This window comes from Saimiri boliviensis, chromosome 20 (genome assembly GCF_048565385.1).
Source record: "Saimiri boliviensis isolate mSaiBol1 chromosome 20, mSaiBol1.pri, whole genome shotgun sequence".
Taxonomy (NCBI): domain Eukaryota; kingdom Metazoa; phylum Chordata; class Mammalia; order Primates; family Cebidae; genus Saimiri; species Saimiri boliviensis.
Genome location: NC_133468.1, coordinates 7,980,217 through 7,998,125, shown reverse-complemented (window position 1 = coordinate 7,998,125; position 17,909 = coordinate 7,980,217). Strand labels below are relative to the sequence as shown.

Sequence of the window (17,909 nt, the reverse complement as noted above, 5' to 3'; positions counted from 1 at the left end):
CCAGCTCAGTAGTTGGAGAAAAGGCAAGAGTGGAGATATCTGGCAATCATCCAAACAGAAAGGAGTATCGAAGGCCTAATAGTGACTGAAATGATCAAGGAAAAGAGTAAAGAGAGAAAAACGGTGGAAGGAAAAACAATACTGCTTTCCTCCTATTTCCTCCTCATTCCCATAGCCCCTTCTCTCAGAATCCATTGAACTCTGTCCTTCCCACTTGCTTCCTTTCCTCCCAGCTGTTGTCCAGTTTCCCTCATTCTGGTTCACTTCCTTCCTCAATGGTCAGATGCCATCCTTATCCCAGGTCTATTGCGGGCCTCCACACAGGTACATGGACATACTTACTGTTCCCCACCCTTGTGACCATGCGAGCAAGCATTTTGATCTTGAGCCTTTTGAGCTGAATGAAAATGAACTGGAAGTTCCAGATAGCAGTACTGAATTTAAATCACGCTTCTCCAGATATTTATTCCAGCTCTCTGAAAGCTCCAAGCTTATTCTTGTTTTATCTTTCTTGCAAATTAGATAAGGGTGGTATGATAACCATGTAAAAGATCAGAGGCATTGAGAGACTTGCAAGGTTATTTATAAAGCCTAAAAGTGCCATTCTCTCTCTAGTTTTTCCTGAAGGCTCTGAGGTCAGAGAGACTTCTGAATTAATATCCTCCACATGGCAACTATTTGAAAGTTGCTATTTTCCAACGATTTTGGAAAGTTCTATCAGCTCTCAGCTTTTGAGCCTGAGAACATTAATGCCTACCTAGCAGGATGGTTGTAAATTTTTAATGAGACAAATCCAAGGAAAGTGTCTCACATAAATGATGGTGTTTGCCACTTTTTGTGTTATTTCTAAGCCCGGGACTATCCCTCTTTAGCTTCGCAGGCAATGAAATAAAGGAAACAAGTTTTACATGTTTGTTTTTTTAAATAAATATTGACTAAGGCGAAGTAACTTGCTTGAGCTTAAGTTAGAAAGACTGCCAGGCGTGGTGGCTCACACCTGTAATCCAAGCACTTTGGAGGCCAAGGCGGGTGGATCACCTGAGGTCGGGAGTTCAAGACCAGCCTGACCAACATGGTGAAACTCTGTCTTAAAAAAAAAAAAAAAGGCCAGGCGCAGTGGCTCAAGACTGTAATCCCAGCACTTTGGGAGGCCGAGGCGGGTGGATCACGAGGTCAAGAGATCGAGATCATCCTGGTCAACATGGTGAAACCCTGTCTCTACTAAAAAATACAAAAAATTAGCTGGGCATGGTAGTGCGTGCCTGTAATCCCACCTACTCCGGAGGCTGAGGCAGGTGAATTGCCTGAACCCAGGAGGTGGAGGTTGCGGTGAGCCGAGATCGCGCCATTGCACTCCAACCTGGGTAACAAGAGCGAAACTCCATCTCAAAAAAAAAAAGAAGAAGAAGAAGAAGTTAGAAAGCCATCTCTAATATTGTAATTGACATTTCTGAACTCTTGATTCTTAACCTGGCCTTTAGTCTTCATTGAGTTGGTGAGGTGTGTTTCTGTGTTTTCTATGGCTTTTTAGTTTGGGGTTTGTTTGTTTGTTTGTTTGTTTGTTTGTTTTATAAAAGCGGAACATTGGCCGGGTGCGGTGGCTCACGCCTGTAATCCCAGCACTTTGGGAGTCTGAGGTGGGTGGATAACGAGGTCAAGAAATCGAGACCATCCTGGCCAACATGGTGAAACCCCGTCTCTACTAAAAATACAAAAAAATTAGCCGGGAATGGTGGCATGTGCCTGTGGTCCCAGCTACTCCAGAGGCTGAGGCAGAAGAATCGCTTGAACCCAGGAAGCGGAGGTTGCAGTGAGCCTAGATTGCGCCACTGCACTCCAGCCTGGTGATAAATCAAGTCTCTGTCTCAAAAAAAAAAAAGCAGAATGTTTTCAGATAGCTAATTTTGATGATCTAATTATACAATTTTTGTAAATATATAAAGAAGAAAATTAAAACTGCCTGTAATCTTGCCATCCAAAGATGACCAATGTTAACATTTTAATGTATGTCTATGCAAACATTCATTTGTAAATACACATGTGCACACATACATACCTATGTGTACTCCCCATACATGTTTTTATGACCTCCTCTTAATGGATATCCTGCCTTCATTTCTAAATTTTCTCCTAAGAACCCAGTGAAAAATTCCCTCATAATCTTTGTACTCTTGTTCATTTATTAAGTTCCTCTTAGAAGTTAGATTGCCGAATCAAAAGGTGTGCCCTACTTTTGATATATGTAGTTAACCCTTGAATAACATGGGGGCTAGTGTTGCTAACCCCTGGTGCAGTTGAAAATTCACATATAACATTTTCCTCCCCAAAAACTTAACTACCATTAGCCTGCTGTTGACTGGACGCCTTACCAATCACATAAGCAGTCAGTTAACTCAAGTTTTATATGTTATATGTTTTATATAAACATGATAAAGTAAGCTAGAGAAAAATGTTAAGACCATAAGGAAGATAAAATACATTTATAGTACTATACTGTATTTGTCAATGCCATAAGTTTATATCGTCTGTTTATAAGATGAATCATCTGTCTGAAATAGTGGACAGCAATAGCTGCAGACCTCTATCTATGGCACATCTCAAGCAATTCAACTTTTCCGTATAATGTCATGATTTTTCTCGGCTTCTTAGGAGAACGTCCAGCATCACTAGTAACACTTCATGTGGGTTTCAATGGTGTTATTCAAGGTTTACGATATTACCCTACACATGCTAAAAAAATGTGAAGAGAAAAAAACAGGAGAGAACACTTTTTACTGTGATATACAGTTTACTGGAAAGTAATGTAGAAATTGATTTGTGTCACGTGGCATTTTAAGTGGCTACTCACAACACTTGAGCTCACCAGAACAACAACAAATGTCTGTAGTAGTAGCAAAGTACTGTCACAGTAGTACAGTATATTCTATGGTTAATTTTATGCAGTTATGATACAAATTTTAAAGAAAAAATTTAAAAATAAATTTTAAAAAAGTATGCAGTTGTGATTTACTGTTGCATCTTTACATTCTGTCAACTGCAGATGTCACCATGTATGGTCAGTAAGTGATTGTGTGCATTGATCTTGATAAAGTTTAAATTTGTATAATAGATTTGTGTTGATTTTATGGTAGTAAATGGATAAAATAGGTTAGTAGCTACATATATTTTATGCATTCAGGACATATCTTTTTCTTATTTTTTTTTCAATTTTTATAGGCTATACAGTTCATCTGTGAGTTGTTCAAATTGTTGTAAATCTCCAAAACTTTTCCAATATATTTATTGAAAAAAACTCTCTTGTAAGTGGACCCGTGCAGTTCAAACCTGTTTTGTTCAGGAGTCAACTGTATTGCCAAATTTCCTACAGAAATTTTGCACTAATATTCTTACGAGTGGTATATGGTCAGTCATATCCCTTTCTCTGTTGCCTGCTCACCCCTAGGTATTGTTAAGTTATTCCATAAATATTTATTGAACACTTATTATGTAACAGGCACTCTTACAGGTACTGGGAATACATCTGTGAACAAAACGAAGTCCCTGCCCTTCTGGAGATTTTATTTTACTGAGGGAGGCAAACAGTCAACAATTATGTAAATGTAATGTCAGGTGATAATACAGAGTATTAGGGGAAAAAATAAGATATTTTTGTTCTTTTAATCTTTTCTGTTTGATAGCCAGATTCCATAAATTGTCATTATTTATTTTTTTCATCGATTATGATTCATTTACTCAATAAATATTTATTGAGCATATGCTCTAACCCTGGGGACCAGAGGTGAAAAGGTGATAATGGAGCTACATTCTACTGTGGAAAGATAGGCAGTAAACAAACTAACAAATAAGAGAACAATGTAATAGAGAATAACTTTGGTGGGGTTGGGAACATTTCATTGTGTTTTCAGAGAAGGCCTCTCTGAAGAGTTAATATTTGATCTGAGACTAAAACGACAACAAATTAGTTATGAGATATAGAAGAATAAGGCATTGTCAAAGGGAACAACAAAACCAAAGAGTTGGAGGTGGGAATGAGCATGACTTACTGGAAGAATGGAAAGCCATTGAGGCTGGAATGTCATGACTGATGGACAGAGTGGGAAGAGATGAGAAGCAGGTAGGTTCAGTTATAGGACTTTGGAGGCCACAGTAAGGAATTTGGCTTTTATTGTAATACAGTAAGACATCTTTGAAGGTTTAAGCAGGACAGTAACATGATTTCATTTATATTTTTAACAGCTGACTTTAGCTACTACTGTAAAAAGAAAAGATGGTAAGGTAGGGAGACCATATAATTTATCATCCAAATGGGAACCTTTTGCAAATGAAAGGGAATGCTAACTGGACCAGGATGTCAAGCGACAGATGAAAACTAGAGCTGTCCCAAACAAACCAGAAGTGTAATCACCCTACTGTCAGAGGAGAAGAGTGAAATTAGGGAGGTCAGTTAGAAAGTCGGCTGTAGTAGTCCAGGCCAGAGATCACTGTAGCTTGGACGAGAGTGGTGGTACAGACTGGGAGAGTGGAGGGGTGTAGATATTTAGTAAATAAGTCAACAGGTCCTGATAACTTGGATGTGGATAGCAAGGGAAAAGCAAGGAATTAGAAGGATGCCCTGAGTCTGACCTGAGCAACTGAATGCATGTTGGTGTCATGCATTGAAATGAAGCAGACGTGGGAGGAACAGGGCTAGAGGAAAGATTCAAGAGTTCTGTTTCGAAGATATAAAACTTATGATGTCCGTGGTATAGTCAACTGGAGATGCCAAGTATGACATTTGTACTGAGTTTAGAGCTCAAAGGAAAAGTCCTGACTAGAGATAGAAATGTAGTCTTGTGGCCTGGATAAAATTGTCTTTGTTGAGGCAACAAGAGGAAGAGCATCCAGGACCTAGCCCAAGGGAACACCATAGTGCATAGTCCAAGGAAGGAAGAGCAGCTAGTGATGTTGGAGATAAGGGAATGTGCTCACATAGTAGAGCCAGACATCTTGCAGATGTTGATTGGAAACATGTGGAGTGTGTGTGCAAATTCTCTATGCTTGTCCTTTGCCCATTTTTCTGCTGGGGTGTTATAACATTTCTTTTGTTTCTTTTGTTTGTTAGTTTGTTTTTTGTTTGGAGGTTGCTCACTGCAACCTCCCCCCTCCCTGGCTCAAGCAATTTTCCTGCCTCAGCCTCCGAAGTAGCTGGGATTATAGGCATTCACCACCATGCCCAGCTAATTTTGTATTATTAGTAGAGATGGGATTTTACCATGTTGGTCAGGCTGGTTTCAAACTCCTGACCTCAAGTGATCCACCTGCCTCAGCCTCCAAAGTGCTGGGATTACAACCATGAGCCACTGCGCCTGGCCAACATTTCTTACTCATTTGTAAAATCTACTTATATATTAAAGACTGGTATTGGTGGAATTGTATCTTCCAAAAAGATATGCTGAAGTGTAACCCCGACTACCTCAGATTGTGACCTCACTTGGAAATAGGGTCATTGGCAGATATAATCAGTGAAAATGAGTTTATGCCGAGTTGGGTGAACCCTTACTTAATCCAACATGACTGCTGTCCTTGTGGGAAGAACATGTGAAGACACAGGGGAAGAATGCCGTGTGACAGTGGATGCAGAAATTGAAATTATGCAGCTGCAAGCCAAGGAACACCAAGGACTGCTGGCAACATCAGGAGCTAAGAAAAAGGCATGAAACAGAGTCTTCCCTAGAACCTTCAAGAGAACATGGCTTTATAGACACCTTGATTTCAGGCCTTAGCCTCCAGAATTGTGAGAGGATAAATTTCTGTTGCTTAAATCCACCTAGTTTGTGGTAATTTTTACTAGGAAACTAATATAGCCTCCTGTTGTACTTGTTATAGTTTTCTTTCCACTTTTGATTTTTTTTGTTTTTTTTTATTACAGGAGTCTTATTACATTTTTATGTAGTCAATTCTATCACTCTTTTTCTTTTCATTATTATTATTATTATTTTGGGTTTTTTTGAGACAGAGGCTCACTCTTATTGCCGAGGCTGGAGTGCAATGGCATGATCTTGGCTCACTGCAACCTCTGCCTCCAGGGTTCAAGTGATTCTCCTACCTCAGCCTCTTGAATAGCTGGGATTACAGGTGCCTGCCACCATGCCCAGTTAATTTTTTGTATTTTTACAGAGACGGGGGTTTCACTATGTTGGTCAGGTTAGTCTCGAACTCCTGATCTCAGGTGATCCACCTGCCTCAAGCCTCCCAAGGTGCTGGGATTACAGGTGTGAGCCACCATGCCTGGCCCTACCACTCCTTTTCTTTGTGATTTCTTAATTGTCATGCTTATGTCAACCTAAATAACAGACAGAGACTCCGTAAAAGAAAGTGATATTTATTCAGGAATGACATTGAAACAGGAATATGTGAGCCATAGTAAATTATGTGTATATTCAGAAAGGTAAAAGAAGGCAAAAGCTTTTTAAGAAAAATGAAGAGGATTACATAATTGTTTTGAGATAATTATCCTTGATTACAAGGATTAGCAACAAGGGTGGCTTCAGTCCAAGGTCAGGCAGGCCGTTGCTGGGCAGACATCCTCATGGAAGTATTTTTTTGTGTAAGGTTGTGGTTTTTGCAGAGCCTTTGTGCATAATAAGCCTCCTTCATGGCCTTCCCTAGCTCTATTTGTCAAGTTTTTTTTTGTTTTTTTTTTTTAACACAAGCGACTCCATTTTGATACTGAATACGTTCACATTTCCCTCATTTGATCAAGATGTTTTCCCAAAAACATTACCAATCAGCCAGCTTGTATAATAGTTCAGGGTTTTTGTTTTTGTGTTTGTTTTTCTTTTCTTTTCTTTCTTTCTTTTTTTTTTTTTTGAGATGAGAGTCGCACTGTCACATAAGAAGAGTGATCTCAGCTCACTGCAACCTCCACCTCCCGGGTACAAGCAATTCTCCCACTCAGCCTCCCGAGTAGCTGGGATTACAGGCGTGCGCTATCATGCCTAGCTAATTTTTTTGTATTTTTACTAGAGACGGGGTTTCACAATGTTGGCCAGGCTGGTCTTGACCTCCTGACCTCAAGTGATCCACCCACCTCGGCCTTCCAAAGTTCTGGGAATACAGGCGTGAGCCACTGCACCTGTCAGTAGTTTAGTTTTGATATCCCTCAGTGCCAGGATAGAACTATCTTGGGTTGTTGGTCTGGTTCCATGTTGGAGGGAGTCATTGAGAACTAGGAGTCAGCATCAAAACTCTTTTAGCCACTTTTGAGCAACAAGGGAGGTTGGGAGGGAGTGGCTCTTAAGCTAAGTTTACCTGGAGTTTATTATTAAGTTTAATTTTATCAGTTCCATAGGTGTTTCCTATCACTTCAAAGTGCTGGGCCAGCATTATTCTGTTAGGAGTTGCAGTTTGGGAGGATTTTAAGTAACAGGTACAAAGTTTAAAAAGAAAAATACAAAGTAAAATGATAATCTCAGTTTGCATAATAGTTTTTTGAGCCGTGAACCTAGGCTTCAAGGTTCAATTGAATCTTTGAATCAACTGAATAAATCAAATGACCATGGAGAATTAGATGACAACTTTCGTAACCATGTGGCTTGTTTTCTTATTTTGCATATATGAATCTCAACTTTCCCAGATGGCTTTATCTAGGTACAGCATAAAGTATTAGCAATAACACAGAAATATCTTTATTTAACTAATAGATAATATAGAGCAATTTTATCATCTAGGATCCCGTAACTGGGTGGAATTAAAACAGAGAGAGCAGCAGTTGTATTAGGGATGTTGCCAAAGTCACCCACTAGATGAACTAAAGGATCCCTTGGACCAGTTTCTGTCAAGTTACCAGCAGAAGCTGCTGATTGTGAAATTTCAGTTACGCTGTTATCCTGCCAAGTGGAAAAGGTAGGATTAAGAGGAGTAAGAGTCTGCTTATGATGTCTAGTCTTATTCTAACATCTAGGGAAAAGCTGTCTGCAGCATGAAAATGTCAACTTATTGTCCTGGTTTGCAGTTTTGAATGTCTCTGGTTATGGCACTGGATGGTTTAGCGAACTTTCTGTGTGACCCATCATCAGCCATGAGACTTGCCCCTTAAAAATGAATCTAGTTAGGCTGGGCACAGTGGCTCACACCTGTAAGGCCAGAACTTTGGGAGGCCGAGGCGGGCGGATCACGAGGTCAGGAGATTGAGACCATCCTGGTCAACATGGTGAAACCCTGTATCTACTAAAATACAAAAAAATTAGCCAGGTGTGGTGGCGCACACCCGTAGTCCCAGCAGTCTTGGGACTGCTGAAGCAAGAGAATTGCTTGAACCTAGGAGGCGGAGGTTGCAGTGAGCCAAGATTGCACCACTGTACTCCAGCCTAGCAACCCGGGAGGCAGAGGTTGCAGTGAGCCAGGATTGCACCACTGTACTCCAGCTTGGCGACAGACTAAGACTTAATCTCAAAAACAAACAAACAAAAATGTATCTAGTTTTAGCTTTTTTTTTTTTTTTTTTTTTTTTTGAGACGGAGTTTTGCTCTTGTTACCCAGGCTGGAGTGCAATGGCGCGATCTCGGCTCACCGCAACCTCCGCCCCCTGGGTTCAGGCAATTCTCCTGTCTCAGCCTCCTGAGTAGCTGGGATTACAGGCACGAGCCACCATGCCCAGCTAATTTTTTTGTATTTTTAGTAGAGACGGGGTTTCACCATGTTGACCAGGATGGTCTTGATCTCTTGACCTCGTGATCCACCCGCCTCGGCCTCCCAAAGTGCTGGGATTACAGGCTTGAGCCACCGCGCCCGGCCTAGTTTTAGCTTTTAAGATTTCAGGAACAGAGCAGTTCCTGTTTTTAGTAATTTCATGGAAGAAAGTAAGATTGGAGGACTCTAGAAGAATTTAGTTCTGTCTACGGGTGTATAACAGGAACTCAAAAGACAATGCACAGGGCTATAATCTAAGAACAAATGTATTTAACAGCCTTACTTACTCTCTGTAAGGCTGGGAACCCTTGAAGCCAGGCATTCTATGTACATTCTCAAATACGATGCTCTAGTCAAAGCCTTAGTAATATAACCAGTGTTTCCAACCGCATCCTGTTATAAAGAGAGAGCTAATTTTTAATAAACTTATGTAAATAACTCTTGCCATAAAAAAATAAGAATACTCATGGATAGTTTTAATTTTAATGGAATCAAATAGGGAGAAAAAAATGTGTCCACTTTTGTTCACAAAAGTATACTAAATTACCATAAACTATAGGTAGCTTAAGAGAAAAGGTTTCCTTAAATCTAGAAAACAAAATATTTAAATAAAGAACCTGGCCAGACATGGTGGGTCATGCCTATAATCCCAGCACTTTGGGAGGCCAAGGCAGGCGGATCACCAGAGGTCAGGGGTTTGAGACCAGCCTGGCCAACATGCTGAAACCCCATCTCTACTAAAAATAGAAAAATTAGCCGGCATGGTGGCGGGTGCCAGTAATCCCAGCTGTACCAGAGGCTGAGGTTGCAGTGAGCTGAAATCGAACCATTGCACTCCAGCCTGAGTGATACAGCAAGACTCCACCTCAAAAAAGAAAAAGAACCAATAATGTCTCAAATAAAAGTCATAAAAACGTTATCTTCAGGGCCATGTACTGTGGTTCACGCCTGTGATCCCAGCATTTTAGGAGGCTGAGGCAGGCAGATCACCTGAGGTCGGGAGTTTGAGACCAGCCTGACCAACATGGAGAAACCCCATCTCAACTAAAAATACAAAATTAGCCAAGTGTGGTGGTGCATGCCTGTAATCCCAGCTACTTGGGAGGCTGAGGCAGAAGAATGCTTGAACCCAGAAGGCAGAAGTTGCAGTGAGCTGAGATCGCACCATTGCACTCCAGCCTGGGCAACAAGAGCAAAACTCCATCTCAAAGAAAAAAAAAAAAAATCCTCATCTGTTACTTAATCTCATGTAATTAATTTTTGTTCTGCTTGATCTTGATTAGTAGTTTCATAAATTCATCAATGTCTTCATTACAATTCTGAAAAAGTATTTTAGTCCATTGATTTTTGTTACTAGGAACCTTTATTTAAGAGTATTTGTTAGTCTTTTTCATGAATCTAATTGCAAATGCTTTTAGAGAAGAATCATAACTGTGGATGAAAGAGAATAGCTTTGATTTAAAATCTGATGAAAGTCTACCATGACCAGAAAATAACAAGGAAATTTGATTATTTTTGTGGCATGCAACATAGTAACCAGAATTGTGACTGATGACATATTAGATTTTTAGGAATTCTATGCAATATTGGACCAAATGTATCAATAATATATCCATAAATATAATTGATAGAAGATCTAGCATCATTTGTCATTTGACACTGCTTTCTGTATAATTCAATATCTTAAATAAGCCTGATTTTGTTCAATATGTCTCTTTTATAAAGCTTTGAGAAGTTCTGGGACCCTCTGGTACATCCCAGAGTTAGTTCAAGGTCAAAAAAACTTAATTTAGAATTTGATCCTGGGGAAGCCTGGTAACAATGTTAAAAGATTAAAAACATGATTACAGATCACTGTGAAACAATAATCATTGATTTAGCCAGAGTGATAAAGATTTTTAAACACTATAGAAAGTTACATGGATATATATTTTTAAAATTTTTTTAAACTCTTTCAAAGCTCAGTTTTCCTAAGTATTCAAAAAACCTAATAAAGGCAATACAAGAAACTATGTTGATAAAACATTAGATCTTTGTTTCTTAGGCCAGTTACCAAAAAGGTAAAAAAAAAAAACATCTTATAGTATGATTGCTTCTTCATATGGGAAACCTGTTTAGGTAACCTGGAAGTTGTAAACCTGATGAAAAGGTACTTGAATTTAATCAGACATAGGAATAGTATGTCCAAGCAACCATGTCAGGTGCTTTACTTGGGTTAACTCGTAATCTTCACTGCATCCCCACGAGGTAGATAGTATTATGTTCCCGATTTGGTAAATGAGGAAACTAAATAGGTTCAACCAGATGCTAACTAGTAGAGCAGGTTTACCATCACTTGTCTCCATCTTTAAGATCCTGGGGCAAGACCGGGCGTGGTGGCTCAAGCCTGTAATCCCAGCACTTTGGGAGGCCGAGGCGGGTGAATCACGAGGTCGAGAGATCGAGATCATCCTGGTCAACATGGTGAAACCCCGTCTCTACTAAAAATACAAAAAAAAAAAAAAATTAGCTGGGCATGGTGGCGCGTGCCTGTAATCCCAGCTACTCAGGAGGCTGAGGCAGGAGAATTGCCTGAACCCGGGAGACGGAGGTTGCGGTGAGCCGAGATCGCCATTGCACTCCAGCCTGGGTAACAAGAGCGAAACTCCGTCTCAAAAAAAAAAAGATTGTGGGGCAAACTTTCAAACCTCATACCAGGTTTCCAAGGGAACATCAAGTGGAGATACTAGAAGTAAATGGTTAAGTGGAAAAAAGCAAGTCAAAATATAATTCTATTTTTTAATTGTGTGGTTCTGAAAAAATTGAACCACCGGAGTTTTTTAATCCAAAAATTACTTTTTGGTTTTTGGTTGTTTTTTGTTTTTGTTTTTGTTTTTGTTTTTGAGATGGAGTCTCACACTGTCACCCAGACTGTAGTGCAGTGGCCCAATCTTGGCTAACTGCAGTCACCTCATGACTGCAAGCAATTCTCCTGCCTCAGCCTCCTGAGTAGCTAGGACTACAGGCATGCGCCACCATACCCAGCTACTTTTTTTTTTTTTTTTTTAACATTTTTGGTAGAGATGGGTTTTCACCATGTTGGCCAGGATGATCTCAGTCTCCTGACCTTGTGATCCACCTGCCTTGGCCTCCCAAAGTGCTGGGATTACAGGCATGAGCCACTGAGCCCACCCAGCCTGTTTTTTAAAACTCCTTTTTATTTTTCGAGGCAGTTGCACTCTGTCACCCCGGCTGGAGTGCAGTGATGTGATCTCGGCTCACTGCAAACTCTACTTCCCATGTTCAAGCAACTCTCCTGCCTTAGCCTCCTAAGTAGCTGGGATTACAGATGTATACTACACCTGGCTATATATATATATATTTTTTAACTCTTATCAGGTACTTTTAAAAAGTACTTTCTCTTTGGGCCAGGCACAGTGGCTCACACCTGTAGTCCTAGCACTTTGGGGGGCTGAGAGGGGTGGATCATGAGGTCAGGAGATGGAGACCATCCTGGCCAACATGGTGAAGGCCGGTCTCTACTAAAAATATAAAAATTATCTGGGCGTGGTGGCATTTGCCTGTAATCCCAGCTACTTGGGAGGCTGAAGCAGGAGAATCGCTTGAATCAGGGAGTCTTAGGTTGCAGTGAGCCGAGGTCACACCACTGCACTCCAACCTGGCCACAGAGGGAGACTCCATCTCAAAAAAAAAAAAACTACCTTCTCTTTCTCAACCGCTTCCCCCAAATATAAATTAGTGGACTTATTAATATAATATTCACTACAGCTATATGGAGCTATCATAGAAAGCAAAATTCATCTACATTTTTAATACATCAGATGTGAAATTAACTTGGGTCTTAAATCAAGTTCAGCTTCCTTATAAGCCTGCAGATTGCTTCCAACATCCCTCATTTGACCCAGGCTATCTTTGCGAGGTTGGTGAGTTTGGCTACCCGTGAAGACAAAGTGTTTTCCTTTGTCTGAGAGGGATTTAGTTTTGTATTTTCATATTAGCTAATTTGTAAAGTGATACTTTATTCTAGTGGGTCCTTTTGTAACAACTTTATTGAGGTATAATTCTATACCATGCCATAAAATTCTCTGAGTTATGCAGCCATCACTACCATCTAATTTTAGAATATTTACTTCACTGTAGAAGGAAATCCTGTACCCTCCAATGGGTTCTCTGGTTTGCTTATGTTTTAAAGGTACATAAACATATCAATTGAAAAATAAATTTTTCCCACTTTAAATTATAAACATTAGGCCGGGCATGGTGGCTCACATTGTTAATCTCAGCACTTTGGGAGGCTGAGGCGGGCAGATCACTTGAGGTGAGGAGTTCAAGACCAGCCTGCCCAATATAGTAAAACCCCATCTCTACTAATACAAAAAAATTAAGCCAGGCACGGTAGTCCAGCTACCTGGGAGGCTGAGGAACGAGAATTGCTTGAACCTAGGAGGCAGAGGTTGCAGTGAGCCAAGAGTGCTCCACTGCACTCTAGCCGGGGTAACAGAGTGAAAATCCATCTCCAAAAAAAAAAAAATTATAAGCATTTCTAAATTGTAAATAGACCAGGCATGGTAACTCATGCCTATAATCCCAACACTTTGGGAGGGGGCGATGGGAGGATCACTTGAGGCCAGGAATTGCAGGCCAGCCTGGCCAACATGGTGAAACCCCGTTTCTACTAAAAATACAAAAATTAGCTGGGAGTAGTGGTGGCATGGGCCTGTAGTCCCAGCTACTCTGGTGGCTATGGCATGAGAATCACTTGAACCTTGGAGGTGGACGTTGCAGTGAGCTGAGATCGCACCATTGCACTCCAGCCTGGGCAACAGTGCAAGACTGTCTCAAAAAAAAAAAATAATAATAATAAATTGTAAATAGAGGTAAGAAATTCTTACGTAAGAATCTGCCCCTGTCATTTCTATTCTAGATAGCTACAGTTATTTAGTGCCTGGCTGCTTTTTCTGTTTCAAATGAACTTATGAATCATCTTATCTGTTACTTTTTAAATCCCATTGGAATTTTGTTTGTAATTATTAAGCTTATAGACCATTTGGGTAGAACAAATGCTTTTTAATTGTTGTAAAAGGTGTATGATGGCCGAGCACAGTGGCTCACACCTGTAATCCCAGCACTTTGGAAGGCCAAGGTGCATGGATCACTTGAGGCTGGGAGTTTGAGCCAGTCTGGCCAACATGGCGAAACCCCATCTCTGCTAAAAATACAGAAATTAGCCAGGTGTGGTGGCACACACCTGTAATCCCAGCTATTCTGGAGGCTGAGGCAGGAGGATCTCTTGAACCTGAAAGGTAGAAGTTGGAATGGGCCAAGATCATACTGCTGCACTCCAGCCTGAGATACAGAGCAAGGCCCCGTCTCAAAAAAAAAAAAAAAAGGAAAAAAAGGGTTTATGAGTAGATATTTTAAGTAGGCCTATATCCAATAAAGAAATAGAACCACCGGGCGCGGTGGCTCAAGCCTGTAATCACAGCACTTTGGGAGGCCGAGGCGGGTGGATCACGAGGTCGAGAGATCGAGACCATCCTGGTCAACGTGGTGAAACCCCGTCTCTACTAAAAATACAAAAAATTAGCTGGGCATGGTGGCGCGTGCCTGTAGTCCCAGCTACTCAGGAGGCTGAGGCAGGAGAATTGCCTGAACCCAGGAGGCGGAGGTTGCGGTGAGCCGAGATCGTGCCATTGCACTCCAGCCTGGGTAACAAGAGCGACACTCTGTCTCAAAAAAAAAAAAAGAATACTTTCTAGAATATAAGTAGGATATAGACAAGGCTACCGCATGACCATGTCTGGAACAAAATAGAGACAAAGCCATTTAGGCCGGGCGTGGTGGCTCAAGCCTGTAATCCCAGCACTTTGGGAGGCCGAGGCAGGTGGATCACGAGGTCAAGAGATCAAGACCATCCTGGTCAACATGGTGAAACCCCGTCTCTACTAAAAATACTAAAAATTAGCTGGGCATGGTGGCGTGTGCCTGTAATCCCAGCTACTCAGGAGGCTGAGGCAGGAGAATTGCCTGAACCCAGGAGGCGGAGGTTGCGGTGAGCCGAGATCGCGCCATTGCACTCCAGCCTGGGCAACAAGAGCGAAACTCTGTCTCAAAAAAAAAAAAAAAAAAAAAGAAATAGAACCAATAATTATTAATAATCTTCCAAAACAGAAAGCTCCAGGCCCAGATGGGTTAGTGAATGAATTCCAAGAAACATTTAAGGAAGAAATGATATAAATTCTGAATAATGAATTCAGAGAATAGAAGCAGAGGAACTACTCCCTAACCAGCATTACACTAATACCAAAACAAGAAAAGAAATTATAAGAGAAAACTACAGACCAATATCTCTGATGAGCACAGATGCAAAAATCCTCAACAAAGTATTAGCAAATCAGATCCAACAAAGCTCAAAAAGAATTCATCGTGACCAAGTAGGATTTCTCCCAGGTATACAAGGTCGATTCAACATTTGAAAATGAATTAAGGCCGGGCGCGGTGGCTCAAGCCTATAATCCCAGCACTTTGGGAGGCCGAGGCGGGTGGATCACGAGGTCGAGAGATCGAGACCATCCTGGTCAACATGGTGAAACCCCGTCTCTACTAAAAATACAAAAAACTAGCTGGGCGTGGTGGTGCGTGCCTGTAATCCCAGCTACTCAGGAAGCTGAGGCAGGAGAATTGCCTGAACCCAGGAGGCGGAGGTTGCGGTGAGCCGAGATCGCGCCATTGCACTCCAGCCTGGGTAACAAGAGCGAAACTCCGTCTCAAAAAAAAAAAAAGAAAATGAATTAAATCCATTAATGCAATTCACCACATCAGTAGGCTAAAGAAGAAAAATCACATGATCCCTTCAATAGATGTCAAAAAAAAGCATTTAACACCTATTCAAGATAAAACCTTCCAGCAAACTAGGAATAGAGGGGAACTTCCTCTACTTCAGAAAGAACATCTACAAAAAAACTGCTACTAACATCATATCTAATGGTGAAAAACTTAAAGCATTCCTACTAAGATCAGGGATATGGCAAGGATGTCTTCTCACCACCACTCCTTTCCAGCATTATACTGGAAGTCCTAGCTAATGCAACCAGAGGAGGGGAGGTAGGGGAGAGGAGAAAAAAGAGAAGAGAAAAGAAAAAAGGAAAGAAAAGACCAGATACAGGTCTGGGCGTGGTAGATCACACCTGTAATCGGAGCACTTTGGGAGACCAAGGCAGGCAGTTCACTTAAGGCCAGGAGCTCGAGACAAGCCTGGCCAACATGGTGAAACCCTGTCTCTACTAAAAATATACAAATTAGTCAGGAATGGTGGTGAGCACCTGTAATCCTAGCTACTCGGGAGGCTGAGGCAGAAGAATCACTTGAACCCAGGAAGCAGAGGTTGCAATGAGCTGAGATTGTGCCACTGCACTCCAGCCTGGGCAGTAGAGTGAGACTCTGTCTCAAAAAAAGAAAAGATATACAGATTGGGAAGGAAGAAATAAAATTGTTTTTGTTCACTAAAGACATGATTTGTCTATATAGAAAATCTCAAAGAATCAAGGAAAAAACTTCTTGGAACTAACAAGCAATTATAGTGAGTTTGTAGAACAGCAGGTTAACATACGAAAGTCAGTCGCTTTCCTATATGCCAACGATGAAAAAGTGGAATTTAAAATGAAAAATATATTACCATTTACATTAGCACTCCCAAAACTTGAACAAATAGGTATAAATATAACAAAATATCCTCAAGATCTTTATAAGGAAAACTACAAAATTGTGATGATGGTTATCAAAGAAGAACTACATAAATGGAGAAACATTTCATGTTTGTGAATAGAAAAGCTCAATGTCATCAACATGTCAGTTCTTCTTGACTAAATTGGTAGATTCAATGCAATCCCAATCAAAATCCCAGCAATTTGTTCTGTGAACATCAGCAAAATGATAATAACGTTTATATGGAAACAAAAGATTCAGAATAGCTGTCCTGGTCCATTTTGCATTGCCATAAGAGAATACATGAGGCTGAGTAAATTTATAAAGAAAAGAGGTTTATTTGGCTTATGATTCTGCAGGCTGAACAAGAAGCATGACACCAGCATCTGCTTCTGGTAAGGACCTCAGGAAGCTTCCAGTCATGGCAGAGGTGAATGGGGAGCAGGCATGTCTCATGATGAGAGAAGGAGGAAGAGATAAGAGAACAATCAGATTTCACAGGAACTGTGAGTGAGAACTGGCTCAATCCCTTGAGAATGGCACCATGACATTTATGAGGGGTCCGTCCCTATGATTCCACCAGGTCCTACCTCCAACATTGGGGATCCAGTTTTAACCTGACACTTGGAAGGACCAAATATCCAAACTGTATTAATTCTTTCTCTGGCTCCCCAAGTGTCATATCCTTCTCACATTACAAAATATAATCATCCCTTCCCAATAGTTTCCAAACGTCTTAGCTCATTCTGCTATCAATTCAAAAATGCAAAGTCTCATCTGAAACTGACGGCTAATTTCCTCCAGCTATTAACTTGTAAGATGAAAAGTAAGTTATTGACTTCTAAGATATGATGTTTGTACAGGCATAGGGCAAACATTCCCATTCCAGAAGGGAAGAATTGGCCAAAAGAAAGGGGTAATGGGCCTCATGCAAGTTTAAAACTCAACAGGGCAGACATTAAATCTTAAAGCTCCAAAATAATCTCCCTTAACTCCATGTCCTGTATCCTGGACATACTGGTGCAAGAGGTGGACTCCTAAGGCCTTGGGCAGCCCCGCCCCATGGCTTTACTAGGGCACAGCCCATATGGCTACTCTCACAGGTTGGACTTGTACCTTTGGCTCTTCCAGGCTGAAAGTACAACTGCTGGCTGGGCACAGTGGCTCACACCTATAGTCCCAGCACTTTGGGAGGCCGAGGCAGGTAGATCACAAGGTCGGGAGTTCAAGACCAGCCCGGCCAATTTGGTGAAACCCCATTTCTACTAAAAATACAAAATTAGCCAAGTGTGGTGGCATGCATCTGTAATCCCAGCTCAGGAGGCTGAGGCAAGAGAATTGCCTGAACCCAGGAGGCAGAGGTTGCAGTGAGCTGAGATCATGCTATTGCACTCCAGCCTGGGTGACAAAGCAAGACTCCGTCTCAAAATAACAAAAAAATAGAGAAAGTATAACCTGCTGGTGGCTCTACCACTCTGGGCTCTGGAGGGCAGCAGCCTTGTTTCCATGACTCTACTAAGGAGTACCTCTGTGGG

At 41.2% G+C, this 17,909-nt stretch overlaps 1 protein-coding gene across 6 annotated transcripts in view; it reads left to right on the top strand.

The window, feature by feature from the left end:
* Positions 1 to 17,909, top strand: part of SIMC1 (SUMO interacting motifs containing 1) — a 75,580-nt gene that overhangs the window by 1,641 nt on the left and 56,030 nt on the right. The window contains exon 1 of one of the 6 annotated variants that reach the window (XM_074390382.1): positions 14,588 to 16,819. The exons of the other annotated variants lie outside the window; for them this stretch is intronic. Coding sequence (XP_074246483.1) covers positions 16,748 to 16,819 — 72 coding nt within the window. The 5' untranslated portion in view covers positions 14,588 to 16,747. Of the gene's footprint in view, positions 1 to 14,587; positions 16,820 to 17,909 lie in introns of those variants that run through there. 6 annotated transcript variants of the gene reach the window in all.